The sequence below is a fragment of the Numenius arquata genome, chromosome 11 (assembly GCF_964106895.1).
Source record: "Numenius arquata chromosome 11, bNumArq3.hap1.1, whole genome shotgun sequence".
NCBI lineage: Eukaryota > Metazoa > Chordata > Aves > Charadriiformes > Scolopacidae > Numenius > Numenius arquata.
Genome location: NC_133586.1, coordinates 10364820 through 10390525, shown reverse-complemented (window position 1 = coordinate 10390525; position 25706 = coordinate 10364820). Strand labels below are relative to the sequence as shown.

The 25706-nt window shown below is 45.5% G+C and overlaps 1 protein-coding gene across 1 annotated transcript; it reads left to right on the top strand.

Annotated features, from left to right (window-relative positions):
• Nucleotides 1–20923: 20923 nt before the first annotated feature.
• On the top strand, nucleotides 20924–23571 carry MEX3B (mex-3 RNA binding family member B). The gene is made up of 2 exons (XM_074156249.1): nucleotides 20924–21185; nucleotides 22145–23571. Exons 1-2 carry the CDS (start codon nucleotides 20924–20926, stop codon nucleotides 23569–23571), a joined length of 1689 nt encoding a protein of 562 aa, XP_074012350.1.
• Nucleotides 23572–25706: the final 2135 nt, after the last annotated feature.

Genomic DNA, 25706 nt, shown 5'->3' with positions numbered 1-25706 from the left:
GGATCCAGGAAAGTGATAAATATTTTTCTGCTTTAAAACTGAAGCATGGTTATTTCTGTTAGCCAAGATCCTACTGTTCACCCATTGCTAAGCAGAATAGAGCATTAGTAATGAGGAGCTAAGGTGGCCCACAAACTAGCAAAATCTGTTGGGCCCCCACTACCACCCCCCTCAATGTTCTGCACAATTGTACCTCAAGATCTTATTCTCTGAAGGTCTTTGCTAATGTCCTCACAGGCTGGAAGGTGCAATATTGTTTCTGATATTTATTACTTAACCCCATTCTTCTAAACCTGCTGTTTCTTTTCCCTTCCTCTTCCTTTGCACTCAGCTTCAAGGGTGATAGGAGAAAATCAGGAAACCCACCAAACATGTTTTTACTCCTGGCCAGATGGGAAAATCTGTACCTGGTTCCAGAAGCCAACCTGTTTGGTTCACAAACCTGGTCTGACAGTTATGCTGCTACCACCCAGTGGCAAGGCAACTTTCAGCAGGGAGAGCCCCTGTGCCTGCAGGCAGTGTAGAAGGAAGGGCTGGACTTGAGGGGGCTCAGAGCCAACTGCTCCCTCATCCCTACTGCTCCACCAGCACAGCTCTACTGGGGCACGCCACAGGTCTGCCTGGGCCAGCATCTTGTTTCTGATGGAGGCCAACAGTTTTTATATATATATTTATATATATACACCCACATATATATAAAAGCTTCTGGAATCAGGCAGAATTTTCCCATCTGCCCAGGATTTTTATTTATGTAAATATACATTTATATAAAAATAGAGTCAGTCTCCTAGCTCTTGTGTCTCCTTTGTATCTTCTGAGCAGAAGGAGGAAAGGGAGATGATCTAGTCTCCCCCCAGTCCAACCAAATACTAAGTGAAGATGTGCAACCAGAATGAAGTTTTTAAATACGGATGAGTTGTTTATGCAGTTTTGGTTGTTGCTGTTCAGTAATTAATGTGGAGTGGCTTGGGGAACCACTAGCGCTGGTAGTCACATAGCTCTAACAGAGACATCACCAGCCAGCAGCAGTAGCTGTAGGAAGATAATTTGAGCATGTAAGGACAGACACTTGCTACTGAGAATGTGTCTCTAGTACAATGTGTGCATCCTTGAAATAGAAATGAATAAGCTTGTGTCTGGATTTGGAAAAATAACATGTACGTGCATGGCAAGAAGCTGGACCTGTAGTATTTGACCTGGCTCCATCTCCTGCTCACCTTCACATGCGGCTTCTCCTACCTGCAACAGCACTGTACAGCATCCCCTGCGCTCTCACAGGTGTTATTAGAAACACACTGGGGACGTTTGCTGTACCCTGACTCTGTAAAATGGGTAATGTTTCAAAATGCATTAGTACTTGTGGGTTAGTGAGCCTCCTCGCTCCTTTCGAGCCAGGTTCTGCTTTGAAACTCATGCTTTTTAGCACTTTTGAAAAATATCTGCCTATACCTGTCTGTTGGCTCCCTTTTCTTCCCCAGGGTGGATCATGATACTTTAAGAGCTGAAATAGCAGTACATTGGGCATAAAATTGTGTTTAATGCTGTGTTTGCCTCCATGTTTGGACATGACCTCTTTTAGTCTGGATGAGACCACAGTGATAATGGAGTTTAATAATAAAGTGGAATCACAGAAGTATAAAGAAGGTGCCACTATAGGTCATTTTGTGCTACACTTTCATCCAGGCAGGATTGAATATAACTCTGATTTCTATTCCTGACAGGCTGTTTGACATTTCTGTCTTCTGTGGCAGTTAGACTCTGGTTTGTACTCACATGCTGATGCAATAGCTTCTGCTCAGTTTAAAAGGAAAGGAAAGAATAGTTGGGAGTCCTTGACATGCATCTAAGCAATAACTTTCTCTTGCAACCAAACCTCACTGGCACAGGTCACTCCATCAGCGCTCAGAGTTGAGTCTTGTAGATGAGCAGCATTTAAAATTTACACAGCTTTTAATATGCCCTGGGCCAGCCAGTTTTCAATTACATTCATGCCTGCGCCTTCTCTTTGATGTGCAACGATTAACCCTTTTGATACACTCTCACAGCACTGCCTGTGCCAGTGATGCTGTGCACTTGCCAGAACAGATCAGAACACACCAACACACTTCCCAAGGCAAGGAGTCAGCCGTGCACTCAGCTGGTTCCTTTTTTGTTGTTGTTATTGTTTTAAATTCCGTTAGTGAGACATGAAAGTATTCTTGTTTTGAGGTTTTTTTTTTTTATGGCATTTGTCATGGTCTAGGGCAGAGCAAGATAGTCTTTTTCTCTGCTCTGCTACCACATGAGTGGTACTTGGGCATGTCCCCTTCCTACTGGGAACCACTGAACTGCAGGGAACTATCAGCTTCTCTCTGGGCACTGGCACCAGCTGGTAGTGTATGGGCGTATTTATCTTCATGTGATGCCCCTTTCACCCTGCCCGTTCTGTGGCTTGTGCTATATTTAGATTAGATATTAGGAATAAATTCTTTACTGTGAGGGTGGTGAGACACAGGCACAGGTTGCCCAGAGAATCTGTGGATGCCCCATCACTGGAGGTGTTCAAGGCCAGGCTGGATGGGGCTTTGAGCAACCTGGTCTAGTGGGAGGTGTCCTTGCCCGTGGCAGGGGGGTTGGAACTAGATGATCTCTGGGGTCCCTTCCAGCTCGAACCATTCCATGATGATTTTATTTTTCCTTGTTCGAAAGGTCTGCTGTTACTATTGTTGTTTGGCAATACAAATGGTTAGAAGGATCTGCAGAAAAGGCTGTCCTATGGGTTAAGCTAATGATCCCATAGTTATGATCCCTAGCAATCTTGACTTGATTTGGCAGTGGAAGCAATTTAAGGAGTGAACTGCGTATTAAAATGACCTCTACTGCATGTGTCTGTACTCAGTAGTTGATAAAGATTAGCCAGGAGTTCGTGTAGCTTTTGATAATGGATTAATCCTGGAAAGCTGAACTTCTTTTTTCTTGGGAGCAGCTCAGAATGAGTCTATGGTTGCTGCAGGCTTCTGTGTTCTCCATCCTCTGCAACATCCCCTTACTCCAACTCCTTAATGGATCAGTGCCTACAAAATCTCTGAAAGAGACATTCGCTATGCAATTATAATGGTACCTTTTAGCAGAAAATGCCCTCAAAATAGAGGCATAAAACCAACCTAACAGTTTTAAGGACAAAACAGCTGTGAGGTTTAGAATAAATGGAGGCCTTAATTTCATTTTATTCTATATTGCACATGGAAGCATGCTGGGACAAGCACACCCACGTTGTCCAAGGAGCTTGCGACAGCAGTTCTGTATGTAAGGCTATTCAGTTTAGGAGTGTTGATGTTCTTGGGAATGCATGCATGTACCAGCAGAGGGCACGCAGGCTTCATTAAATGGGGACATGTGCTAATTAATAAATCTCAGAAGTAGGTAGGCGTCTACCTGCATCCATATCGTTCCCAAACAAAGCGCTCATTCAGCTGTGCAGAAACTGCCCATTCCACCAGGCCTTGTGTTATCTGCAATAGGCAGGACGCGAGGGGGCACGAAGCACATGTTTGGAACTACATAATCCGTAGCCAAACGGTGGTCATGTTTCATGTTGATGCTTAGTCAGACTGTGCCAGTGATTAGGGTTGACTAAACAGTTACTGTACCTCCCGTTTTTTCCATTGTGCAGCATCTGCTAGCTCTGTTCATCGTTAAAGCCTCGATCTAGGCAAGTGACACGTAGTGTGCATCGGCCCCAGAATGAACGAGAGGAAATCAGGGAAAGAGAGTCAGCAGTTTTTATAATATATTAGCACGGGATTATTGGGAAATGTGAACTTAAAAGGAAGGCTATCTGCATTTTAGAAACTAAATCAAAGATAAACTGTACAGTAGACTCCTCTGTTTTATCCTGCCCGATGCACTTGCAGTACATTCATAATCTTCATAAAGGAGAAAATGAATTGGTGAAATAGGCTGTTTTATGATAATACCCCATATGTTATCAGATTCATGCAGGCAGAATCACACTAATGAAGAGAAATTGCAGTTTATGTAGGGCTTGCAGGCCTCGCTTAGGCAGATTAACAGTGGCGAGGGTAAGAGCCAGCACAGCCTTGGCAGGCTGCCCGAGAGCTAATCAATGCAGATGGAGTCAAAGGGACTGCGCGTCTGATTCCCAACAGTTTCATCTCGGAACAGGAATGACTGTATCCATCAGTGCTCCTTGATAAGACATCCTCTAAGCTTGTGGTAAGAATGAACCCATTTGGGGAGGCAGAGGCTGAGCAATACTAAAAGCGATGACTCCACATGCGGTGCAGGGGAGAGGTGGGTGTTTAATTTTAGCTGCTGACCCGATTTCATGCTGAATGACAAGTATCTATAGGAATCCTCAAGGGCCAATCAGTTGCTGTGGTAGTGAGGCTTTTGGAGAAATGCATTTAATTTTATTCAAGTGATGCCTTTAAGGAAGCAATTATGATTTTAGCTTTCAGAAGTTCTGACTCCTTCAGGTTGATGTCAGCTAGTGCTAAGCTGAACTTCTTCCATGTTTCATGTTGCTGAAACTGAAGCCTAACTCAGCTGTGTATTTAACATGGCACACACTAATGTTCTGAAATACCCTGATTTTCCTCTGTGCTGTTCATTTTTTTTTCACCAACAGGAAGGCAGATTTGGTGCAGAATCAAAACAATTGAAGTCCTTTTGCCGTTTGCTTACACATCCTGAAGTGAGGTTTAGAAAATGAAGCAACTGCAGAGCCTCATCGCTGAGGAACGGCTTTGCAGAGGGTTCTCCTTTGTGGCTTTGTGCTTGAGGAAAGTACACTTGTGGTGACCCAGGAGAGGGCTTTCATTTTTCAAGAGGAAGGCTGGCAAAGACCTCTCAGTCCACATATCAAGTCCCTTGTCATAGAAGACACTCATGAAAAAAATATGAGAGTTGGGCCCACACATGGGGCAGATGCTTCGCTTTTCACTGGTGATAGAATCCTGGCCACTACAAACATTAGTCACTTGGAATACTTCCCTGGGCATAGTGTGTTTCTAATCAAAAATGAAGGCTGCTTTCAGCCAGGAGCTCCGCATCGATTTGTCCAGTATTATTGAATGTTTAAACATAAAATAGTAGGGTTTTTACTACTGCTGATAACATGTGATAGCGTGCTCAGTTGTTCTCTTCATACTCCATTCTGCTGCTGTTGCTGGCTTATGTAGGTAGGGTTTGGATCCAGGTTTGGTTCACGCCCATCTTTTCATAGTCATGTTGATTGATTTGGAAGTTTATGTTTGAAGATCACTTCGCATTATGCCCCCCCTGCTTTTGACTTCAGTGAAAAATGACCGGACCCAAACGCCAGGCTTTGTGGACAGGATCTGTTTGTTTTCTGTGGCTCGTTGCTGACTGGAACCTCATCTGCACGTTTGTATTGGCTTTTTATTTTCAGTTGTCTCTGAATCTGTCCAGTGATTAGTTTGTTGACAGATGGCTTTTCCCTTGAATAAGATACAGTGACTAGATGTTCTGAATGTCCCAGAAGGGCTCTGGCATTTGTCCTGAGGACAATGAAAAACACCCTGGTTTTTTCTGCCTTCTCTGAATCTGCCTTTCATTTGTGTGTTGTATGGATTCCTCTAAGGATATGGAAAGAAAAGTGTTAAAATGTGGTTATAGCAGGCAAAGTGACAGTTCAAAAAAGCCTTTTACTCATCATACCTGCACTTTCTGTGTATTGCTGTTCACACTTACTTGTTTCAGTAAGTAAATATGTTTTTTTACCACTGTTTGAAGCTAACACAGCAAAACGAGGATAGATTTGATCCACTTGCTTTGTTTTGACTGAGTTCCCATCTCTTGCACCCATGCAAATGGTTTGAGGCTCTGGGGTTGCACAAACAATGCAGACAGAACAATAGGAAGACAACAGGGTTTTCACATGGCTTTAGTGGGAGCTGTGGGACATTTCCTCAGTGGTGATGTGCAAGGAGAAAAGAGCTTAATCGGACTCTGTCTCCAATTTGAGTCTGGCATTGAGTCTCCAGGGATCCAGGAGAGGAGGATCCCTCTCCCTGTTGTCGCTATGTTAACCAGTCTTGAAATGGAACTGCTGAAATGCAATCACTGAAACACACTGAAACCGAGCATCCTGTGATGCTGGGACTGGTCCCTTTTCCAAAGGGAAAAGAATCTTGAAATTATAATACTTTATATAATCTCTTAATCACAGCTCTCATGAAACAAAAGCTTTCTAAGAGCATCCTTTCTTCAACAGTAACAGACAAAAACCCCTCATCTAAGTGCTGAACTCACTGTGCTGCTGCAGCTGGGTGCAAGGGACAAACTCACCCTTTTCCCTGGTGACAGTGTTCTGCAGAAATCCACCCTCTGCCTTTTTTCTTCTCCCCGCACCCGATTCTTCAGCTTTGCAGCATGTGAGTCAACTTGTAAAAATGACTCACAAGCTCATTCCAGCCTTCTGAATTGGGAGCCCAATTAAAATACTACTTGTAATGCACATATTGAAGAGAACGCAAAGTGTCTGTTCCTGAGTGTCAGGCATTAGCATAGCATATCTGAAGGCCTGTCTTGAGCTCGTCTGATACTTGCCAGCAGGAAACCTTGTGTTTAATTAAGATACATGTAACAGAAAAAAATATTTTGAAAATTGACTCAGGTAAAGAAGTATATAATTAAACTATAAATTTGGTTAATTATAAATATATAAAAGTTTATTAGTTTTTAAAATTATTTCTTTATTTACATACAATGCTATTGTTGGATTGAATGTTTTATTTATAAGACAATGAAAAGGGTTTTTTTCCTGCGGGGCTACAATACCTGGCAATCAGCTTCTGCTGCTGCTGGTTTGACTTTTGAATAGACATTGTCTCAGGTTTAATTCGGTGTCATGTGGACAGGTGCTCCCACAGAACTGCAGGGGTAATTCTTCACAATTTCTTTGGCCTTCAGTGAGCCTTTACGTCAGGACCAGCCAATCTTTCTGACATTACCACCCACATACCAAAATCCTCTCTGGAAGGTGATCTCATGGAGGAAATGGCAGTAGCTGCACTGCAGCACCAGGGCTGCTTTTGAGTGCACTACAGGTCTTAGAGTGACTCAGTAGTGTCATTCTTAGCTTTCCTGACACGTTTCCTGTCACAGGTGAGGACTCGGTCATGCTGCAGGTCCTGTTGACATTGTCCCAGCATCGACTGTATTTTGACTGGTCTAAGTCATACATAGTCCAAAACTAGGCTTCATCCACACCAGCACCACATCAGCAATCAGATTTTTGCCAGCAGGCAAAGGTCTCCAGAGAGAGCATGCAGGCTGAAAAACTTGTCATCCAAGCTCAGTAAAGATGACATTTGTGGTATTCACACGTGGCCCTTCAGCATTACTTTCTGGCATGTGCATCACAGCACTTTTACCTCCAAGATGTTTCTATGGCATCACTGCGAACCTTAGGGCAAGAAGGTGAGAGCTGCAGCAAAAGGCAAGGAATCACATGAGGAAAAGATGTTTCAGAGTGTGATAGCTCCCTGGTGTTGTCTCCTCTGTCCAGCCACGGCCCTCCTTTTCACAGGCTTCTGTGTGGTTGGTGCAGAAAAGAGGTCATCCCTAGGAGCAGCGCTTGCACAAATTCTCCTCCCTGGTCCCATACCACCATTGTAATTTATGCCCAGTTTCCAGAACAGCGGGTATAAAAAGTAAAATGGCAAGGTCTGTCTGTAAGCCTGGTGGTACCACGTTACCAGCCTTCTATGGGTGAGCAAAAAACCCCAATCTTCCATTAAAGGCATTCACTGACAAAGGCAACAACCTTAAATGAGAAGTATTTAAAGAAAGAGCTAGTCTGGCTTCAGTTCTTACTGAAAAAAATAAAATAAACTGGTCACATGTTGTGGGAACTACATGCACAGGAATATATTTTTCTTCAAATACAAGTCTAGTAATTGTAAAGATGAAGCCTAATCTTTGTCATAGCAAAGTTCATGCAAATCAAACATGCACATATTGTTACCACTTATCAGTATGTAAATAACATATATGAATAATTGCCAGTAGGTGGTAGTGTGTGTTTTTCAGATAAGTTTGTAAGTTAGTACTGCAAGTGTTTCCTGTTTGAGGTGATTTAGAAAGATCCTGTCATCTTTAATGTATGATCTCAAACCATCATTACTTTGAATTCAGTCCCTGGTTTCACTGATTTAATAGTCCTGTTTCACAAACATCAGCCCATCTCACAGAGGCATATTTTGATTTTCTTTTTCAAGCTTATGGACAAACCTAACTGGCAACATTCTGGTAAGGGCCAATTAGTATGAGCCCTGAGAATTCAAATGCATGTATTCATTGGAATGATTGGATTGCTCTCTAGTGTTTCATTTTAGGAGGAGAGCTTTTGATAAATAAATGCATTATTTTAATGATTTATAAACTTAGAATTGCTCTGTCGTAGAAACTGTTTTGAGAATTCCTGAAAGAGCTCACTGGAAAAGGAGCAATACAGTTACTGGACATCTAGTTCTTTTCAGTGTCTCATCATCCTTTGTAAAGAAAGGAAAGAAGTGACCAGCTGGAAGAGACATGGGGTTTTGGTGGAAACCATCGCTTCCTTGGCCCCTCTGTTATTCCCTGCTGAGGGTAGACTAAACCAATGCTGTTCCCCCAGCTCATCACACAGGAAGAGATGCCCACTCTCCCTCCTGTGACAGCAGTTACTACCTTTCCTGTGAGCATGTCCCTGGCTGGACATTCATCCTTTCTCAGGTAATGACCAAACCGCTCTTGCAGCCCTTGGTCTCTTACTGCCTTTGTTGTGCTTCTGGGAAGGGACTGAATGTTTGTTTGGCGGAAGAAGGGGATGCCAGTGGTAAAGATTCTTTCTGTGGTGTTGCCTGCCAGGAAGCCAGGCAGAGGTCGGGAAAGGCTCTATAAATATTTCTGTAATAACTCAAAGGCAGTTAGTGTTTTGGTTGATCTGTTTTTCCTGGGGTATATGAGACTGCTCTCCTCTGTGCAGGTGTCTGATTGATGTGGGGCTTCCTTTTTCTTTCTTTTCCTACTTGTTTCCTGCCTCTGCAATTGTTGCTTGCACTTGTAGCACTTTTACTCAGCCCGGCAGTCCCACTGAATGCCATTAAGTTATTTGTGCAAATGCTTTTCATCATGAATACGGTCTGCAGAGTCAGACCTTTTGCTTCTTCCTTCTGCTTCTAACCTGTCCCTCCCAAGTTTCCTTTCTCATTGTTTTTCCTTTCACTTATGTCTGCCTGCTGTTAGAGCGAGGGAGCAGAGAAGGAAGTGGGGGAGGGCTGCTTCTGCAGGGATTTCAGTGCAAATAGCTGCATGGCTTTTAATTTCTTGAGCAGATCAGGGTCTTCTTGGCGTGCAGTCAGGCTGAGAGAGAATCACTCATTGCCAGGTGAAGTTAATGTGTTTGTGCCACCAGCGCCTACAAGCTACGCTGGCAGGAACTGTAGTGACTGTAAGGAGTGGCGTAATGGGGCCTTCCCAGAAGCAGAATTAGCACAGCCCTGAGGAGCTGTGCAGGAGAGACCTGGGTCTGAGTCAGGTTGAACAGATTCCCATTGAGCTGAGGGAGCCGTAGTCCTCCTGCACGTGGAAGAAGGCTTAGGCATATTGACAAGCCAAACTACCAAACCAGAAAGCTTCCATCTTCAGTGGTGAATGAGTCCTGGTTTCACTTTACTGCGGCTTGACTAATATTTATTTCTTTACATAATATTTCTTTTTGTCTCAAAGTAATACTTCTGTTCTCTGTTACTGAAAGAAAATGCAATGTGATATACATAGGTGTTGGAGGCCATCATGCGAGCTTGCAGCCTGCTTCCAGTCCCATGCAGCCATGTCCAACTACTTGAGGATGGAGGTGAAATGTAGTTAACCTGCCCTGGTTTGCCTTCCTGTGTTGTCTGTTGTTCTTAGCCTAGTCCCTCGGGATCTAAGTTGACTGTGTGGTAGAAAGTGGAATGGAATCCAATTTTATGAAGAAATTATTCTTATTGACTGGAAATGGTATCAAGTTAGACATCCAAAGTTGGAGTCCATTTGGAAAATGCTGACCTTAGTATTTCTGTTCTGCACTCTCTTTTTCAAATAGTAACTGCTAGAGACATCTATGATACCCTGATGTGTGTCGTCTCCAATATATAAATGTACCTATTCATATATTGGTAACAGAAAACAGATTAGTGAGAGTGGGTTTCATGCTTGGAGATTGAGTTTCATGAGAAACGTAGACTATTGAAGGGAGGAATCTCAGGGTCGGAAGCTGGTTGTATCATGTGGAAGGCAAGAAACCACAAACTCAGTAGTAGAGAAGGGTTGCAGAAATGAGAACAGAGTTGTTAATTTAGCAATTGAAATCAGCCATGCTGGAGGCTTTTTAATTGTGCTTTATTTGTATAGAAACAAATAGTCCATCCTGGAGCAACAGTGTCTCTGCTGGATGTTTCTGCTGCTGCTTCTTACTGGGTGCACTGGTGACATCATGCTGTGTGGTGATAGGTCTCAAAACTCCTTTGAGTTTTCTATTCAGAATTAAGGAGAAGAGTGGGAGGTAGCTTTATCTAAGAGCACACAATATATAATCTGTGAATGAATACAAAATGTGAGCTAGGTGGGACATTGTTCCTGTAACAGGACCAACTCATCAATGCTACGTCACTCTAAAAAAAGAGATATTCCTTCTCAAACTGCATGTAACATAGGGTTGTGCTCGGAAATGTACCGCATCTCTCACACACAAATTCCCTTGAATATGGCTGAGCTGCCTTTGTCCTTGTCTAGGCAGCCCCAGAGTGGGGCACAGCGCTAAGGTTTTTCATCTGAATCCCAAAGTGCTTTCCCTCTGGATTCAATTCTCCCTCTTGAGTTAACATGGTCTGAAATATGAAAACTAAGAATATAATAATTGTTATTTCCATCTTCCTTTCAACATTTTTGTTTCTGCTAGGAAGCAGGAAAAGCATGAGGGTGACATACTTCTGTTCACACTTTCACCACTGCCTACCAGAGCTGTAGAAGCTGGGAGGCTTTGACAAGGCAGATTTGGCAAGGCTGAGCTGGGGTTTGTTCCACTACATCTTCCCAGTCCAGCTGTGGGGGAAGTCCTGACTGGGAGCCTTTAACACTGAGCGTGACACATAAGCCAGAAGGATGTAAACTAACCTCCACCTCACTGACTGGAAGTAAGAGAAATAGTTCTAGAAATCCATCAACTTTCACCCAGGACCTTTTCTTCCTGTTGTACACAGCGCAAGTTAAAAGTACAATTGAGGGTTTGGGTTCTTTATCTAAAGTGCAATTTTGACTGGGAGTTACTAAAAGGCAGTAAAAGTGGAAGCATATTTGCTTTTTTTCAGAGTCCCTTGTCGATGATTGCCATTTGAGGAATGAGGATGTCGAATTTGCCACGTTGCACAAAGTTATGGCAGCTGTTCCATATTGCTAGATTGGAAATTAAAATGGAGATCTATTCAAATTGTCTGACACTTCCAGCAAGCTTGAAAGCAATGCTTTAAAATATAACAGAACTCTAATTTGGGTCCTGAGGGATAGTCAGTAACATTGAAAGCAAATGGCTTTTCCCAAATGGTCTTTAACTACTTTGTGTCTTTTCCTTTTCCTTGCTAAATTCTGCTTTCCGTGGCAGCCGTGTGATCCTGCTGAAGTCAACAGGATTGCTGAGAATGTCAAAGACCAAATCCTAGGCGAGAACATTTCAGTGGGTCTAGTGTGTTATGACAATAAATATTTTCAGGAATGTTTAAGCTATGCTAACCTTTAAAAAAGAATGGCTCACATTTCTATTTTCTTTCCTCATAAATGTGTGGTGCCTGAGTCTTCTTAACAGTTACTTCATCTAAAGATAAGACTGGATTTATCTGTATCTGTACAGGGTAAGGCAATCTCTTGGTTTAGGAATTTGTAGAGGTCAGCCTTTGCCTGTCAACACAGAGTCAAATCTAACTTTTGATCCTAGTGCTGCTGCTTTAGTAACACTAGTTTTATAAAGGCTAGAAAAATTCATAATCTAGGAAATGAAGTTGAGACGTGTAATTCCAGACCTATGCATCTGAACTCAAAGTTTATCCAACTTGATTTGTTGTCACCATAAAATATTATTTAAAACTATTAATGTTTTTATCTGGTAATTCTTATTTCACAGAAAGAATGCACTGTTCACATCTTTTAGCATTTTTTTTTGTTGTTGTCCTGAAAATGCCAGTTCATCACTCATACTGAGCATTAATCACTACAGTAAATGCAGCATTGTGATCTGTTCAGGAAATATTTGAGGAGGCTTTATAAAGGCACTCCATTAAAAAAAAAAAAAAAAACCAAACAAAACAAAACCAAAATCAAACCAACAGACAAAAGTAGTCTATGTTTTTCCTTGTGGGTGAAATTCACCTGCCCAAAGCTCAAATACATATGTGACAGACTCTTCTGCTAACACAACCTCAATTCCACTGCTATCTGTTCTGTTGTGCTTCCCACACATCCTGTAATGATGAAGATGCTGTCTTCTAAAATACCATTTGCTTTTTCAGGGTGGTACTAGAAACTGCAAAGGACTCAATGGGCCCTGGGAAGAGCGATGTGCTATTGATTAATCTGTCCTCTGAATGAACCCTGGTTGAGAGCTGTATTTCCAAAATTCTAGATGAGAGAATCTGTATACAAATAATGGCAGGAGGAGTGCTCTCTGGCATGATGTGACTACAGAAATAAGCAGTTCTTCAATGCAGCATGTGGTTTTCTAATTTCCAGTAAAATGGAATGAGTCACACATGACAACACCATTGCCACTAACCAGTGTGGCATGGCATCTGAAAAAGATAGCACTGGGAGGGTGTGAACTGCAGAGCAGATGATGGGGCTTGAAACATCTTGTTTGCTTTGGCAGAGCAACCAAAATCTTGATGCTTTCCCACAATTTGCTCCAAGGATATAGGTTTTGCTGTGCTGTATCAGATTATTACTCTGGGAATTTGTGCGTCCTGCCTTTGCCAGTGGACAGCTCTTGATGCTTCAGATAAAGATAAATGCCCAGACTCCCCACAGGGGAATTCCAAAGTTAGATGGTGCTTCTTCAAGTAGGGTTTACATTACAGCAGAATTACTAGGGGAGGTTTTCTCTCTCCGGTACCAAATCATAAAGGATTCATCTACTCAGTCAGGCATACAAAGGCCCAAGACAGCTCTCAAGTCCAGGCTCACATACCATACATATTATTTATATGCAAGCACATGCTCTGGTATGGGCCTTAGGCCGAGTTCACTCCAAAGGGAAAGTCCAGCCATAGTCATGTCTTAGCACAGGCCCGAGATTTTTCTTCCTCATGTTTGGAAAGGTGCTGCTTGGCTGCACAGGAGCAGAACTTCCAGAGACTGCTGCTGCTGTTGGACTCTGAATCTGACAGGAGATGATACGGACTCTCAAAAGATGGAGGCCCAAATTAAAGGAATTAAAACCAAACCCCTCCCCTTGATTTCTGCTCTCAGGCCTCCAGAACTGGGGATCAAATCTTCTGGTGTTAATAAACTGGAAACTCTGAAACTTTTCATGCAAAATGCCTCCAGCAAAACTGGAAGCATCTGTTCAAAAGCAAGCTGAAAATGACCTGGCACACACTTGGTCCCTGTAGCAGGGCATTAAGGTTGTCAGCTTGGTAGTCATGAATGACTTGTGCTTTCTTGGCTCTATTATGTGAAAGTGGCATCAGACACTTTTTCCTTCGAATGTTTCTTGGAATGAATACTTGTTAAAGGCAGGGTGGGAGGAGGGCACAAGTAATTCTTTTTCTCCTCCTGACACATCCCCGAACGCAGCGCTGCAGAGTGCCGTACTTAGGCAGTTAATGGTGATGTTCTAGGTGCCCAGCGTTGTATTTTCATTGGTTTATGTTGCTTCCTCCCTGTCAGTATTGTCCACACTGAGGGGTCAGAAAGAACAGTAGTTTAAGCTGCAATTTAATTCCCTGTAGATGGAGATTTGCTGTGACAGAAATGCCTGTCGTCCGGGCAGTCTCTCACATCTGCTGGAGGCAGAAGGGTATGTGAAACAATAACTCTGCCAGCAGATGTGGTTCTGTAGGGACAGTAGTGTCTGTGGTACGAAAATTCTCTCCCAAAATACTGATCTATGGGGACAGTAAGCGTCTGTGTCAGTGACAACTTTGCAGCATCTGCTGGGACAGTAATGTCTGTGATACGTAAATGCATCTCTGCATCTGCTGGGTCAGTCAGAGAGAGATGTATTGTGTATATCCAGTTTTAGATGTGAAAATCTCTGCCACTTTCCTCTAATTTGGGTGTTTTGTTTGATTCTTCTTCCCACAGAGTTAATAGACCCGCCTTATGTAAGAAGGCTAAAGGTATTTGTGACTCTTTTGCACGTAGCACAGACATTGCCACATTTCAGCTGCCAAGAAATACTGCTACATTTTCTCCTACCATAGTATTAATCATTAATGGCTTTGTTCTCAATGAACAGCCCGAGTATCTTCAATGATGCTCTTGTGAGTGCTAATGCTTTGTGGTTGCAGTGAGAGCATCACATGAGAAATGTGTTTGTTCAGAGTGGAGATGCACCACAAACAGAGTGTTCTGACCCAGACCGGATTTCAAGCATTCCCCAGTACAGGTGTGCGCAGATAAAGATTATTTTTTTTTAATTTGGCATCTTCTCTAGGTTAGGCACTGGACCCCGGTGAGGAAGGATTGCACTGGAGACAGTCAATTTTCCAGCAGCAGCAACTCCATTCAGATGTCAGGGCATTTTGCTACAACAAAGGCTGATGTTGACATTTTTTCTTGGATAGAGACAGATGCAAGAGCTTCTGCCTCAAGGTTATCCATTATACAGTATATTAACTAGATGTTTTAACATTGTGCTTCCTGCAGAGACAGAAATGAATGATGATTAATACTTATCAATTAAAATCTAATCTTTTCCCATGTGTATTTATACGCTGAACTTCAACCTACAAGGCAATTCTGTGACAGGAATTAGATATTCTTTTATTGGAGAGCACTGGGGTTATGGTCAGGGATGTATTATTCACTCATTTATTATGAATATTGCATTTGTGCCTAGATTTTGCGCAGGCATTGTATATAAACCAAGTCTCTGTACAAAGGAGTTTATAAACAATTAGCAATAAAGGGACAATTATTTTCTCTTCCTTCTTGTAGCAGCACTGAGTAGAGGGGGGGTTAGAGGAGAGAGGAAGCAAAGGTTGTACATGTTTTATGGCCATAATTATAATTACCTATTTCAGAGATTAAAATTAAATTAAAATTTAATTATAATTTACTATTTCAGAGATTAAAACTGATGAAAAAAGGCTCAAGGTTATGAGCTACCTCACAGATCTATGAGTTATCTAGCTCAGTCTAAACATACAGATATAAATCTTTTTTTTTTTCAATTTAGCCACTGTTTAATAGACAGTGCCCACAAGTGTGATAGGTGCTTTACAGCCTCGAGACGCCCGTGCTGCATCACAAACCGAATGCTGGCCCAAGGGCCATGGTAACAAAGAGCTCCAATCCCGCAGCCGCGCGCAGAGGAGCACTCCACTGAGAGCGCTGCACACAGGAGCAGCCTGGAGGGCTGGGCTCTAAACACATAATGCGAGAGCAAAGGAAAGGCAGAAGTGGTTTTCATTTTCAAACTCCGGTTGGCACGGTTGTTAAACGCCATTTAATTCAGATATACTGTGTGATAACCCTTGTTTGTAAGCAAGAGGCAGAATGGAACAACAAATGAAGGAAGCCACTCACAACCCAGGTGGAGGGTTTTAAAGCGGGCAGGTGATCTGGCTGGTTAGTTCTGATTTATTATAAAGGCATCTTTATGCTTTTTGAATTGCCTTCCATCAGTCATGTTAAGCAGAACTGCATTCTTAGAAGGCAGTTCATCCCCTACACACATGCACACACTAATCACTCATGTCAAACTAATCGCGAATGTGTATGAAGAAAGTACAGTATGTGATGACTATTAGAAAAATCTTTTTTGTTTTAATATACTGGAAACAAGCATTTTAGTTTAGTAAAGCCATTAGCAAGTGGTATAAGTTTACAGTACTGTATCAGCATTTTTGGAGATTGATTGTGACTGTTAAAGGACTGAGACTTTTTCTGGTTTGTGGCAAAATTGCTTTTCACAAGTTGTCCCAGAAGATCTTTGTTTTTAAAAAAATATTTTGCAAATGAATTCTATAACAGCGAGAGGTGTAGAATTACGGGGACGAAAACATATGTGGGGAAAATCATCACCATCATCTCCCTGTTTGTATTTTTTGACGTGACATTCCTTATCACGAGGGAAAGAGGCACTTCTGCAGCTTCCCTACCCCTGAGCCTCCTTCCATCTCCAAGAGGTATCACAAAGCCTCTCACTGGTCCATCTCCATTTTATTTCTTGTTGTTTATTAACACAACCATACTCTTTTGAAGAGCTCTGCCCATCCCTTAGTATAAAGCATCTGAAGTGGTTGGAACAACTGGTGGAAAAATAATAAACATCTTCAGCTGCAGTTGTTCAGATTCTGGACAAGGTGTTTATAAACATCTCGTCTAGAACTGTCAAGAGGCGGAGCTAACATCATTGAAAGATGATAAATTCTGACACGGTGCTCTGAGATTTCACTGCCACTGAATGTAGGTTAATATGGGATTCAATAGGAAATCTGGCTTGTATATTGCTACGTATTACAGGAAAGGAAGGAACTTGTCATTTGTCTGCAGATTGCTAATTGCAGCTTATTGCACATGCAAAAGGTTAATTTGGGTATGTTATCACAGTAATCGCATGCGCTGCCTCAGAATAAACTATACTCCTACTCTTATTGATGATCTAGCCTGTGGGATTTGGGACATTATTTTGTAAGATTATGGCAAATAAGAATTTTACAGTGAAAGCTGTAACAGTAGGCAGCAGTGTCCCTAAGTGTAAGCAACTGGGATAGGCTGGAGTTGCAAGTCTCTGGTATGAAACGCTTTTCCTTGACCCTTAATTTAGTTATTCCCTGAGATGCATGTAATTTATTCTTTGTGATGATACATTGAAAACAGAGGTCTCATCTATTCTAAATGAAAATTATATCCTATTCTTATTATTGCTAATGCTTTGTTAGAGTAGTATTTAAAGGCCTCAGACTAATTCATGACCTCTTCATGCCAGGTGCTGTGTATACACACACGGTAAGCTCACTGCCCCAAAGACCTTACACTTTAATTAAATAAAGGATGGAGGAAGGAAGTTTTATTACCTCTGCCACAAATGGAAAATGATAACAGAGAGAAACTAAAAGGACTGAGAATTACACTCCTCCTGCAATGAGTCCTGTATTTGCCTATAATATATCCTCCCTTCCTGCTTTTGTTAAGTTGCTGTAAATTGGTAGGTAGATGGTTGGCCTCTCCCCCAGAGATGGAGTTTACTATAATTCTGCATGTGTTTCAAGATTTTATGGAATGAGTTATGTAGATAGATAACACTTTAATTTAGATCTGATTAAGTTATTCTGAAGACATACTTCTGTGAAGTAGATTAATATGAATCTTGTGTGCATTGCTTGTTGCCGTATGAGCACACTATTGCATAGATTCTTTGTTCTCAGGGGCCTGTGCTGCTGGTGCATCCGTGGTTTAAGGTACTTCAGTATAACTTCTTTATTATTATTATTCCCTGTAGTTTGCTCTTAAATGTTTTCTAAAATAGTAAAAAAGCAATAGCCTTCAAGATGTCGGACTATTCCACAGGATTCACAGAAGGCTTGAAACACCAGTGCACACTTAGTCTCCCAGATATCCATCTCCTCCTTCTCCTGCCCCTGGAAAGTATCATGCTTATTCTAGAGACAGTGCTGATACGCATTTTAGACAATTTTAATTAAAACTTTTATCTTAACATTAAAAAATAAGGCTAGATCTGCATGGAATCTTGCTTTGAGAAAATTTTTCCTGTAGAGGAGCATAAGCCTGAAGGTAACTCCTGAAGGTAACTTGTTTTCCTTTTTCTCCTTAGTCAGTAGATGGATGCTCAGTAGAGTACAGTGATCTTGAGCAGAAACACGATTGGAGTTTTAGGCAGATGGGGTGGGAAGGGGGAGGGAGAAAAAAGGGGACAGTGTAAGTCAGGAGAATAAACCAAACAAAGGACAGGTAAAATCCAAGTACAACCCAACCACTCTCCCCACATCTTTGCATCTCAGTATTTATGCCCGTGTTGGACGTCAATAACAATAGTCCTCTACATTGACATGTCTTTCCCTCATCTCTATCCTGCCCTGCCCCATCTGGTAAGTGGGTACAGTTATTTTCTGTCTCACTTATTTTAGAGTCTTTCAGTTAAAAGGACTGCAAAGAAGCAGACTTTTCATTTTTATTTTATTTAATAACAAAGAGCAGTGTTTAAAAAAAAGATGCTCAATGCTGAAAATAGTTAAGAGCCTTCTGGATCCTTGAGCATTTTTAAGTAATCTCTCATTTACCTCCTATGGAAACCATCACTGCTGCCTGTCGAAGTAAAGTGTATATTTGTAAAATAAGTAATCTTTTAAATATGAAACTACAGAACTACCCTAGTTGATGGGACAAGCTAAGCTCCTAGGAAAGCACAGCACCGGTGTATACCCTCGCTAGAAAACAATCCACTGGAGCTTTGTTATAAAACATGCAAACATCCTGAGGAAGTGACAGTAATTTGCAATAAACACTGCATGTAAACAATTACCTGTGACTTGTTACACTTGTTTGTACAGGCAGCTGGCTAAACAGAGCTGTGTGCGCTTGTAAATGTCTGTCCCCATCAAACTTGCTACTGGAAAACAATTACTTAGTATCTGATTTCTCTGAAGTAAGAAAAAAAATCACTCTTTTGTACCTGGCAGCTGGCAAGGACTAGGTGAATGTGGCTGCTTAGGGATGCGTGGAGAAAAGCTGGAGAAATAAAAAGCAATAGTGGCGTTCATATGAGGATGGTGAAAGCCCTTCCACGTCTATTCACCAGACTGAAGGAAGGTTTTTGCGGCAGGGTATTTGGTGACAAAGCTGTTTTTAGGGGTTGAGGGGTCGTGTGGTGGCGGAGAGGCGACGGGAAGTGATTTGGTCCTGCAAGGTCCACAGAAGAGGTGTGTGCAACTCCTTTTCTAGTGGCTTGGCAGAAGTGGATGTAAGATGTTGGTGAAACCAGAGAAGTTATGTGCGATGTGTTCTTCCCCTTGGGACTCTGATGGAGCAGAAAAGGTTGACACTGCAAGGTGAGGGAGGCCGGGGAGCGCAGTACGTGCTGCCTGGCTGCAAGACTGTAACCGATAGGTGTGTGTCACCCCGCTCGATCCCCCCGCGGGCCGGCCCGGCTGGCGGAGGGCACAGCCCGGCCCCAAACAGGCTGGCACTCGAGGAACTGCCGTCACCTTCACAGCGCCCGGGACGCGCCGGGGCCTCCGGGCTGGGGCCCGCGGGCGCTGCCTTCCCGCTCCTCAGCAGACCGCGGCCGGCGGCAGCGGCCGGCTGCGGGCCCACAGGGCTCCCGGCTCCCTCCCGCCGCGGGGGGAAGCCCTGTGCAGAGGATGCCCGCGTTAACACGCCGTGCCAGGGGCGCGAAGACCCCTCCCCGCTCTGCCCGCTGAGGGAGCCGGGCCGGGCCGCGGCGGGTCCTGTCAGCCCGGTCGCAGTGCGCAGGGCGGGCAGGGCCGCGCATGCGCGGGGCGGGCCGGGGCGGGCGGCGGCCGGGGGTCCCGGAGGGGCGGTTCCCCCGGGGCGCGGCGGGCAGCGGTGGCCGCGGTCGGGGTGCACGGGTGGGTGGGGGGGTGTGTGTGTGTGTGTGTGTCCGGTGCCGGCGAGCGGCAGCGCGCTCCTTCCCAGGCAGGCGGCACACAAAGGACGGCGGTGGCCGCCCACCTCGGCACACACCCCCCGAAAAAAAAAAACAAAACAAAACTAAAACCAAAGAAAACCCACCACCCAAAAAAATGCCCAAACCGGGCCACCGGCGAGCAGCGGAAGGGGATGGAGCGGGGGGCTGTGCAATACAGGAGGAGACGGGCCGGCGGCGGACAATGGGCGCACGCCGGGCCGGGGTCTGGCAAACAAGCGGCGGGGTCCGGTATTGTTCCGCAGGCGACAACAAAGAGCGGAGCCGGGCCGGGGCGGCGCGGGGGGAGCGCGGGGGGGGTGGGGTGTCAGCGCCGGCCCCTCCGCCCCGCGCCCGGCCAATGGCGGCGGCGGCGGCGCGGGGCTGTCAGCGATCGGCGCTGACGCTGCGGGGCCCGGCGCGGCCCCCCCCCTTCCCTCCCCTCCCTCCTCCCCTCCCTCCGCCCGCCTCTCCAGAGCCGTCTGGCTGCAGCAGCGCCTCAGACAGAGGAGGGGAGAGGAGGGAAAAGGGGGGAGGGGGGGGGAAGGGGGGGGGGAAACGAAAAAAAAAAAAAAAAAAAAAAAAAAACGCTGAGTGAGTGGAGTGGAGCCTGGGAGGGGCTCCTTAAAGAAACGCTGCCGTCGCTTGGCATTGTGGCCGGCGAGGAACTCGAGGGGGGGAAGCCATCGGAGCTCCTCTCGCTATCCTCTTCCCACCCCCCCCACCCCACCCCCAGCCGACCAAAAAAAAAAAAAAAAAAAAAAGGAAAAAAAAAAAGAAAGGAGAAAAAAAAAAAACCTCGGGGGGGGGGGAGTCGTGGGGGGGGTCCTGAGAACATCTTATAAACCGGATTGCACTGAGAGGAGGAAAAAAAAAAAAGCAAAAAAAAGATACAAAATATACAAGCAAAAGGCAACAACTCCCCGGTCTCCAGCAGTCGCCCACCCTCCCTTTCCTTCTCTCCTGCTGGCCATCTGCCTTGGGTTTTCCTTTGTGTCTGATCTTTTACTACTGAGCCGAGCGCAGGAGGAGGGTGCAACACACACAGGGACTATGCCCAGCTCGCTTTTTGCAGACATGGAGAGGAACGGGAGCGGCGGCGGCGGCGGCGGCGGTGGTGGAGGTGGAGGGGGAGAAACCCTGGATGACCAAAGAGCCCTTCAGATCGCCCTGGATCAGCTGTCCCTGCTGGGGCTGGACAACGACGAGACGGGCTCCATTTACGACAGCGAGCCTCGGAAAAAGAGCGTGAACATGACCGAATGCGTCCCGGTGCCCAGCTCGGAGCACGTCGCCGAGATAGTGGGGAGACAAGGTGGGTGACTGCGTGCGAGGGGGTGTGTGGGGAGCGGGTCTCCCCGCCGCGCTGCCGGGCGGGCGGCTCAGATGCGACACTGGCCGTTCCCAGGCAAACTGCAGCCGGTACGGTGGTGGCCGGTGCCGGCTTCCCCCAGACAAAGAAAGTGCAGCAGACGTGATGTTTCCGAGGAGCGTTATGCATCAGTTTCGAGATGCACTTTGAGCTGCCGGGAGGGGAGAAAGGAAAAAAAAAAAAAAAATAAATCGCGAAAATAATATAAATCGCTCCTTTCCTCCGGCTGCAAAAGTTGGATTTGCAAGAGGAAACGGGAAGAAAATGGGAGCCTCGGTGCTTCCCCCCCCTAAAGTTAGAAATCGTGGATTATTTTTAAGGAAGAGAAATGGAGTGGGGAAGTGGAACAATGGGATTGGAATAAAGCATCCGCAGTGGGCAATGTGGCTCATTCGGTACAACCGCTGCTCCTCACCTTCTCAAGAACTGATTTTATTTTTCCGAAAGTGCTGAGCAGGAATGTGGACTGGCGGGTGTGTTGATTTATTAGGGGTGCTTGCATTTTATTTTATATTTTATTTTATTTTATTTTATTTTATTTTATTTTTTCTGATCGTGCAGTTTTTCTGCATGCTCCTTTTTTTGTTGCCGATCCTGTGAACTGCACGTTGGTAGTTTTTGGGGCAGTCTGCATGGCAGAGGTGTCGGTGGCCACTTGTGATGCCGTTGGGCGTGTGCCAGGGCTGTGGGCTGACATGACTTTACACCGTGACTGGGGCTCCTGGACGAGATGCCAGCGATCACCTGGGGCAGGGGGCAATGTGTTTCGGGTGGGTGTGTTTTTTTTCCCCTCCCTAGCTGCACCCAAATAATGGGTTGTAACCGGTTCTTCCCCCCCACCACCACCACCTCCTCTTCCTCCCCCTCCCCTTCGCCCTCCATCTCCCGCATCTCGTTCCCAGGTTGTAAAATCAAAGCTCTGCGGGCAAAGACCAACACCTACATCAAGACCCCGGTTCGCGGGGAGGAGCCGCTCTTTGTTGTGACGGGCAGAAAGGAAGATGTGGCCATGGCCCGCAGGGAGATCATCTCGGCAGCCGAGCACTTCTCCATGATCCGAGCCTCACGGAACAAGAACACAGCCCTGAATGGCACCGTTCCCGGCCCCCCAAACCTGCCCGGCCAAACCACCATCCAGGTGCGGGTGCCTTATCGCGTGGTGGGCTTGGTCGTGGGGCCCAAGGGGGCCACCATCAAGCGCATCCAGCAGCAGACGCACACCTACATCGTGACCCCGAGCCGGGACAAGGAGCCGGTCTTTGAGGTGACGGGCATGCCCGAGAACGTGGACCGGGCCCGGGAGGAGATCGAGGCGCACATCGCCATGCGCACCGGCGGCATCATCGAGCTGACGGACGAGAACGACTTCCACGCCAATGGCACGGATGTGGGCTTCGAGCTGAACGGCACCGGCAGCCTGTGGAGCAAGCCCACGCCGCCCAGCATCACGCCCACGCCGGGCCGCAAGCCCTTCTGCAACTACCGCAACGACAGCTCCAGCTCGCTGGGCAGCGCCTCCACCGACTCCTACTTCGGGGGCGGCACCGGGGGGGGCGGCGGGGCCCGCCTGGCCGACTACAGCCCCCCGAGCCCGGCGCTGAGCTTCACCCACAACGGCAACAACAACAACAACAGCGCCAACGGCTACGTCTACGGCGGCGGCGGCGGCGGCGGCGAGGTCCTCTCCTCCCCGGACTGCTGCTCCGATCTGCCCTTCGACTCGCCGCCCGGCTTCGACCTGGCCCCCGCCCCGCCGCCCGGGGCCGCCCTCATCTGGCCGCAGTTCGAGCGCGGCCCCGCCGCGCCCCCCTCACCCGCTCCCTCGCCCGCCGCCGCCGCCTTCCCGGGCGCGGCGCCCGCCAATGCCAACCTGGCGCTGCTGGTGAGCGGCCCCCGGCGGGGCGGCGGCGCCCCGCCCCCGGCGCGGCTCTCCCCGCCCCTGCACGGCAGCGCGGCCGGGCCCGAGCACCCGCTGGCGCGGCGGGTGCGCAGCGACCCGGGCGGGCGGCTGCTGGCCGCCTCCTCCTACCCGCTGTACGGCAACGGGCTGGGCTCCCACCTGCCGGGGCTGCCCTCCGACTCCTCGGCTTCCTCCTCCTCCTCCTCCTCCAGCTCCTCGTCCAGCTCCTCCTGCTCCTCCTCCGGCCTGCGGCGGAAGGGCAGCCGCGACTGCTCGGTGTGCTTCGAGAGCGAGGTGATCGCGGCGCTGGTGCCCTGCGGCCACAACCTCTTCTGCATGGAGTGCGCCAACCGCATCTGCGAGAAGACGGAGCCGCAGTGCCCCGTCTGCCACAGCGCCGTCACCCAGGCCATCCGCATCTTCTCCTGAGGGACGGGGACGGGGACCGGCCACCGGGGCCGGGGCCCGCCGGGGGGGGGGGGGGTGCGGGCTGGCAGCGCGGCGCGGCCGGGGGAGGGCTGGGGGGTGGTGGTGGTGGTGGTGGTGGTGACAGCGGGTGCATGCTATACATAATAACGGGCGACTCCATTCTAGTGCTAGGCTAGTTTTTACACTGTACTTTACTACGAAGCTTCCAAAAGTCCCCCTTTTTTTAAAAAAACAAACGAGAAAAAAAATAGGAAAAAAAAAAATTTGAAAGTAGAAGATGCTTATGATGATGACAATGGTGTGTGGACTGTTAGTAAAACGTGCTGGTAGTTCCTAGGATGCTTATTACGAAATAATTAAATCTATGGGTGGATACTTTTCTGAATGTTCTTGAAAGGGCAAGAAGTTCCTGTGAAAAACCATGATACTGCAGCTTTATCAAAGTTTAAAAAAGAAAAAAAAAAAAAAAACAAACTGTAACATATCTCTTATATATATTAAAAACGTTTAAAGGTTTTAAAGATAAATTGCATTAATACAGATTGAAGTATTTTATTCTTTTTTGACTTGAAAAATTATATTTCATATTGCAAAGATGTTTACAAGTATTTTAATTTAAGTTCAGTGAACTTTTTGTAGCTGGGTTAAATCTTTTTTATTTTAGTATGGCCTTATGGCAAAGAACACTGTATTATTTTAATATCACACAATTGTGAACGGAATTACAAACCATAAAATGTGTAATGCTTTGAACAGTATTCTGTTGGGATGGAGATTTTATAGGTTCAGAAAAAAATCTTTTAAATCTGCTTCACCCAGCATATTTTCTATTCAGTGATATAAAGCATATTTTATTCTATATTATTACAAAAATGGAAATGTATAAACATATGTCAAAAGGAACTGTTGAAGCTTTCTAACATTTGTATAAATAGAATTCAGTGGAAATTACAAAAATTCTGTTGCACCACTATAGTTTTAGTATTTCTATTTTAATACATTTGTTTACCACTTGTTTATGTATATGTAGGTGACGTTACTTGAGCTTAAATGTACTTTACTGAGCAAAGTTTAAAAACAAAGTATATTTTATTTTATGATAAAGGGCCTTTAACCTCATGGTCAAATACTAATATTATATTTGCTGAGACAAGATTTGAAATTGTATCAAGAGTTTTATTTTTCTGACATTTAAAGTTCTACATAATAAAAGTAAAACTTAAGTAATGGTGCTACTTCATGTTTTTTTAAGTATTTCTATATAAATAAAATAAAATATTACGGAAAAAAAAAGTGCGCTGTGTGGTGATTTGGTTTGATGTGCTGAGTTTCTCTTGGATTTTTTTGTTACCTACTTGTAGCAGTGAAACATGCTGGGGGTTTAAACTGTGTCGTGTTAATGTTGCTGGAGCTCTTTAGCTTGTGAAGGCTTCCAGAATGATCCTGTCAGCGCTCATAGCTTATAACATGTTTTTAAGGAAAAAAAAAAAAAAATTAATATGTGGCATATTGGTGGGGTTATTTCACATCTAAAACTACTATTTTTTTCAGAATTTTCAGTCATGAAAAAATACTTGGTTTTGTATTAATTGCTACTTTTAGCAACTAAGGCATGTGTAAGGAAGAGCCGCCAGCTCTCTTCGCTTTCTGATCTAAGCGTGGATAGCAGGGGAGAGTCCTTCCTTGGAGTCCTGCGGGTCCTGGCTCTGCCACGCCCGGGGACCTCAGAACCGCATCCCAAACTCAGTGTTTTCTAGAGTGGAACAAAGGCTCCAGTATCCTGCCTGAGTTCTTGAAAGTGCTGCTTGGTATTTGGCAGTTGTGGTTCGGGTAATTGGTGTCGACAAGCTTATTTGAATAAAAAATTTATTGCCGTGTAAAGTTTGTTTGCTTTTGATGATGCCCGCAGTGGTGTTGGGGCGAAGGAAGTGCAGGCGCTTTCTGACTAAGGAGCCTGCGAACCCACCAGGCAAACCCTGCAGTGTTTCTGTTGCTGATGGTAGTCACCGTGTTTGAGTGAACTTGCTGGCTAAAGCGTGTCAGAGCAGATTTCAGAAAGCAGCTGCAGATCACTTGAAGTGTTTCCTTTCGAGTGTGCCGGTGCACTTTTCAGCGGGCGAGTGAAAACAGTGAAA

Bases quoted from the DNA above. Each gene is read 5' to 3' on its own strand.
- MEX3B (XM_074156249.1), top strand. From the start codon at position 20,924: ATGCCCAGCTCGCTTTTTGCAGACATGGAGAGGAACGGGAGCGGCGGC. The intron at 21,186-22,144 runs GTGGGTGACTGC...TCTCGTTCCCAG, and splicing joins CGAGATAGTGGGGAGACAAG to GTTGTAAAATCAAAGCTCTG.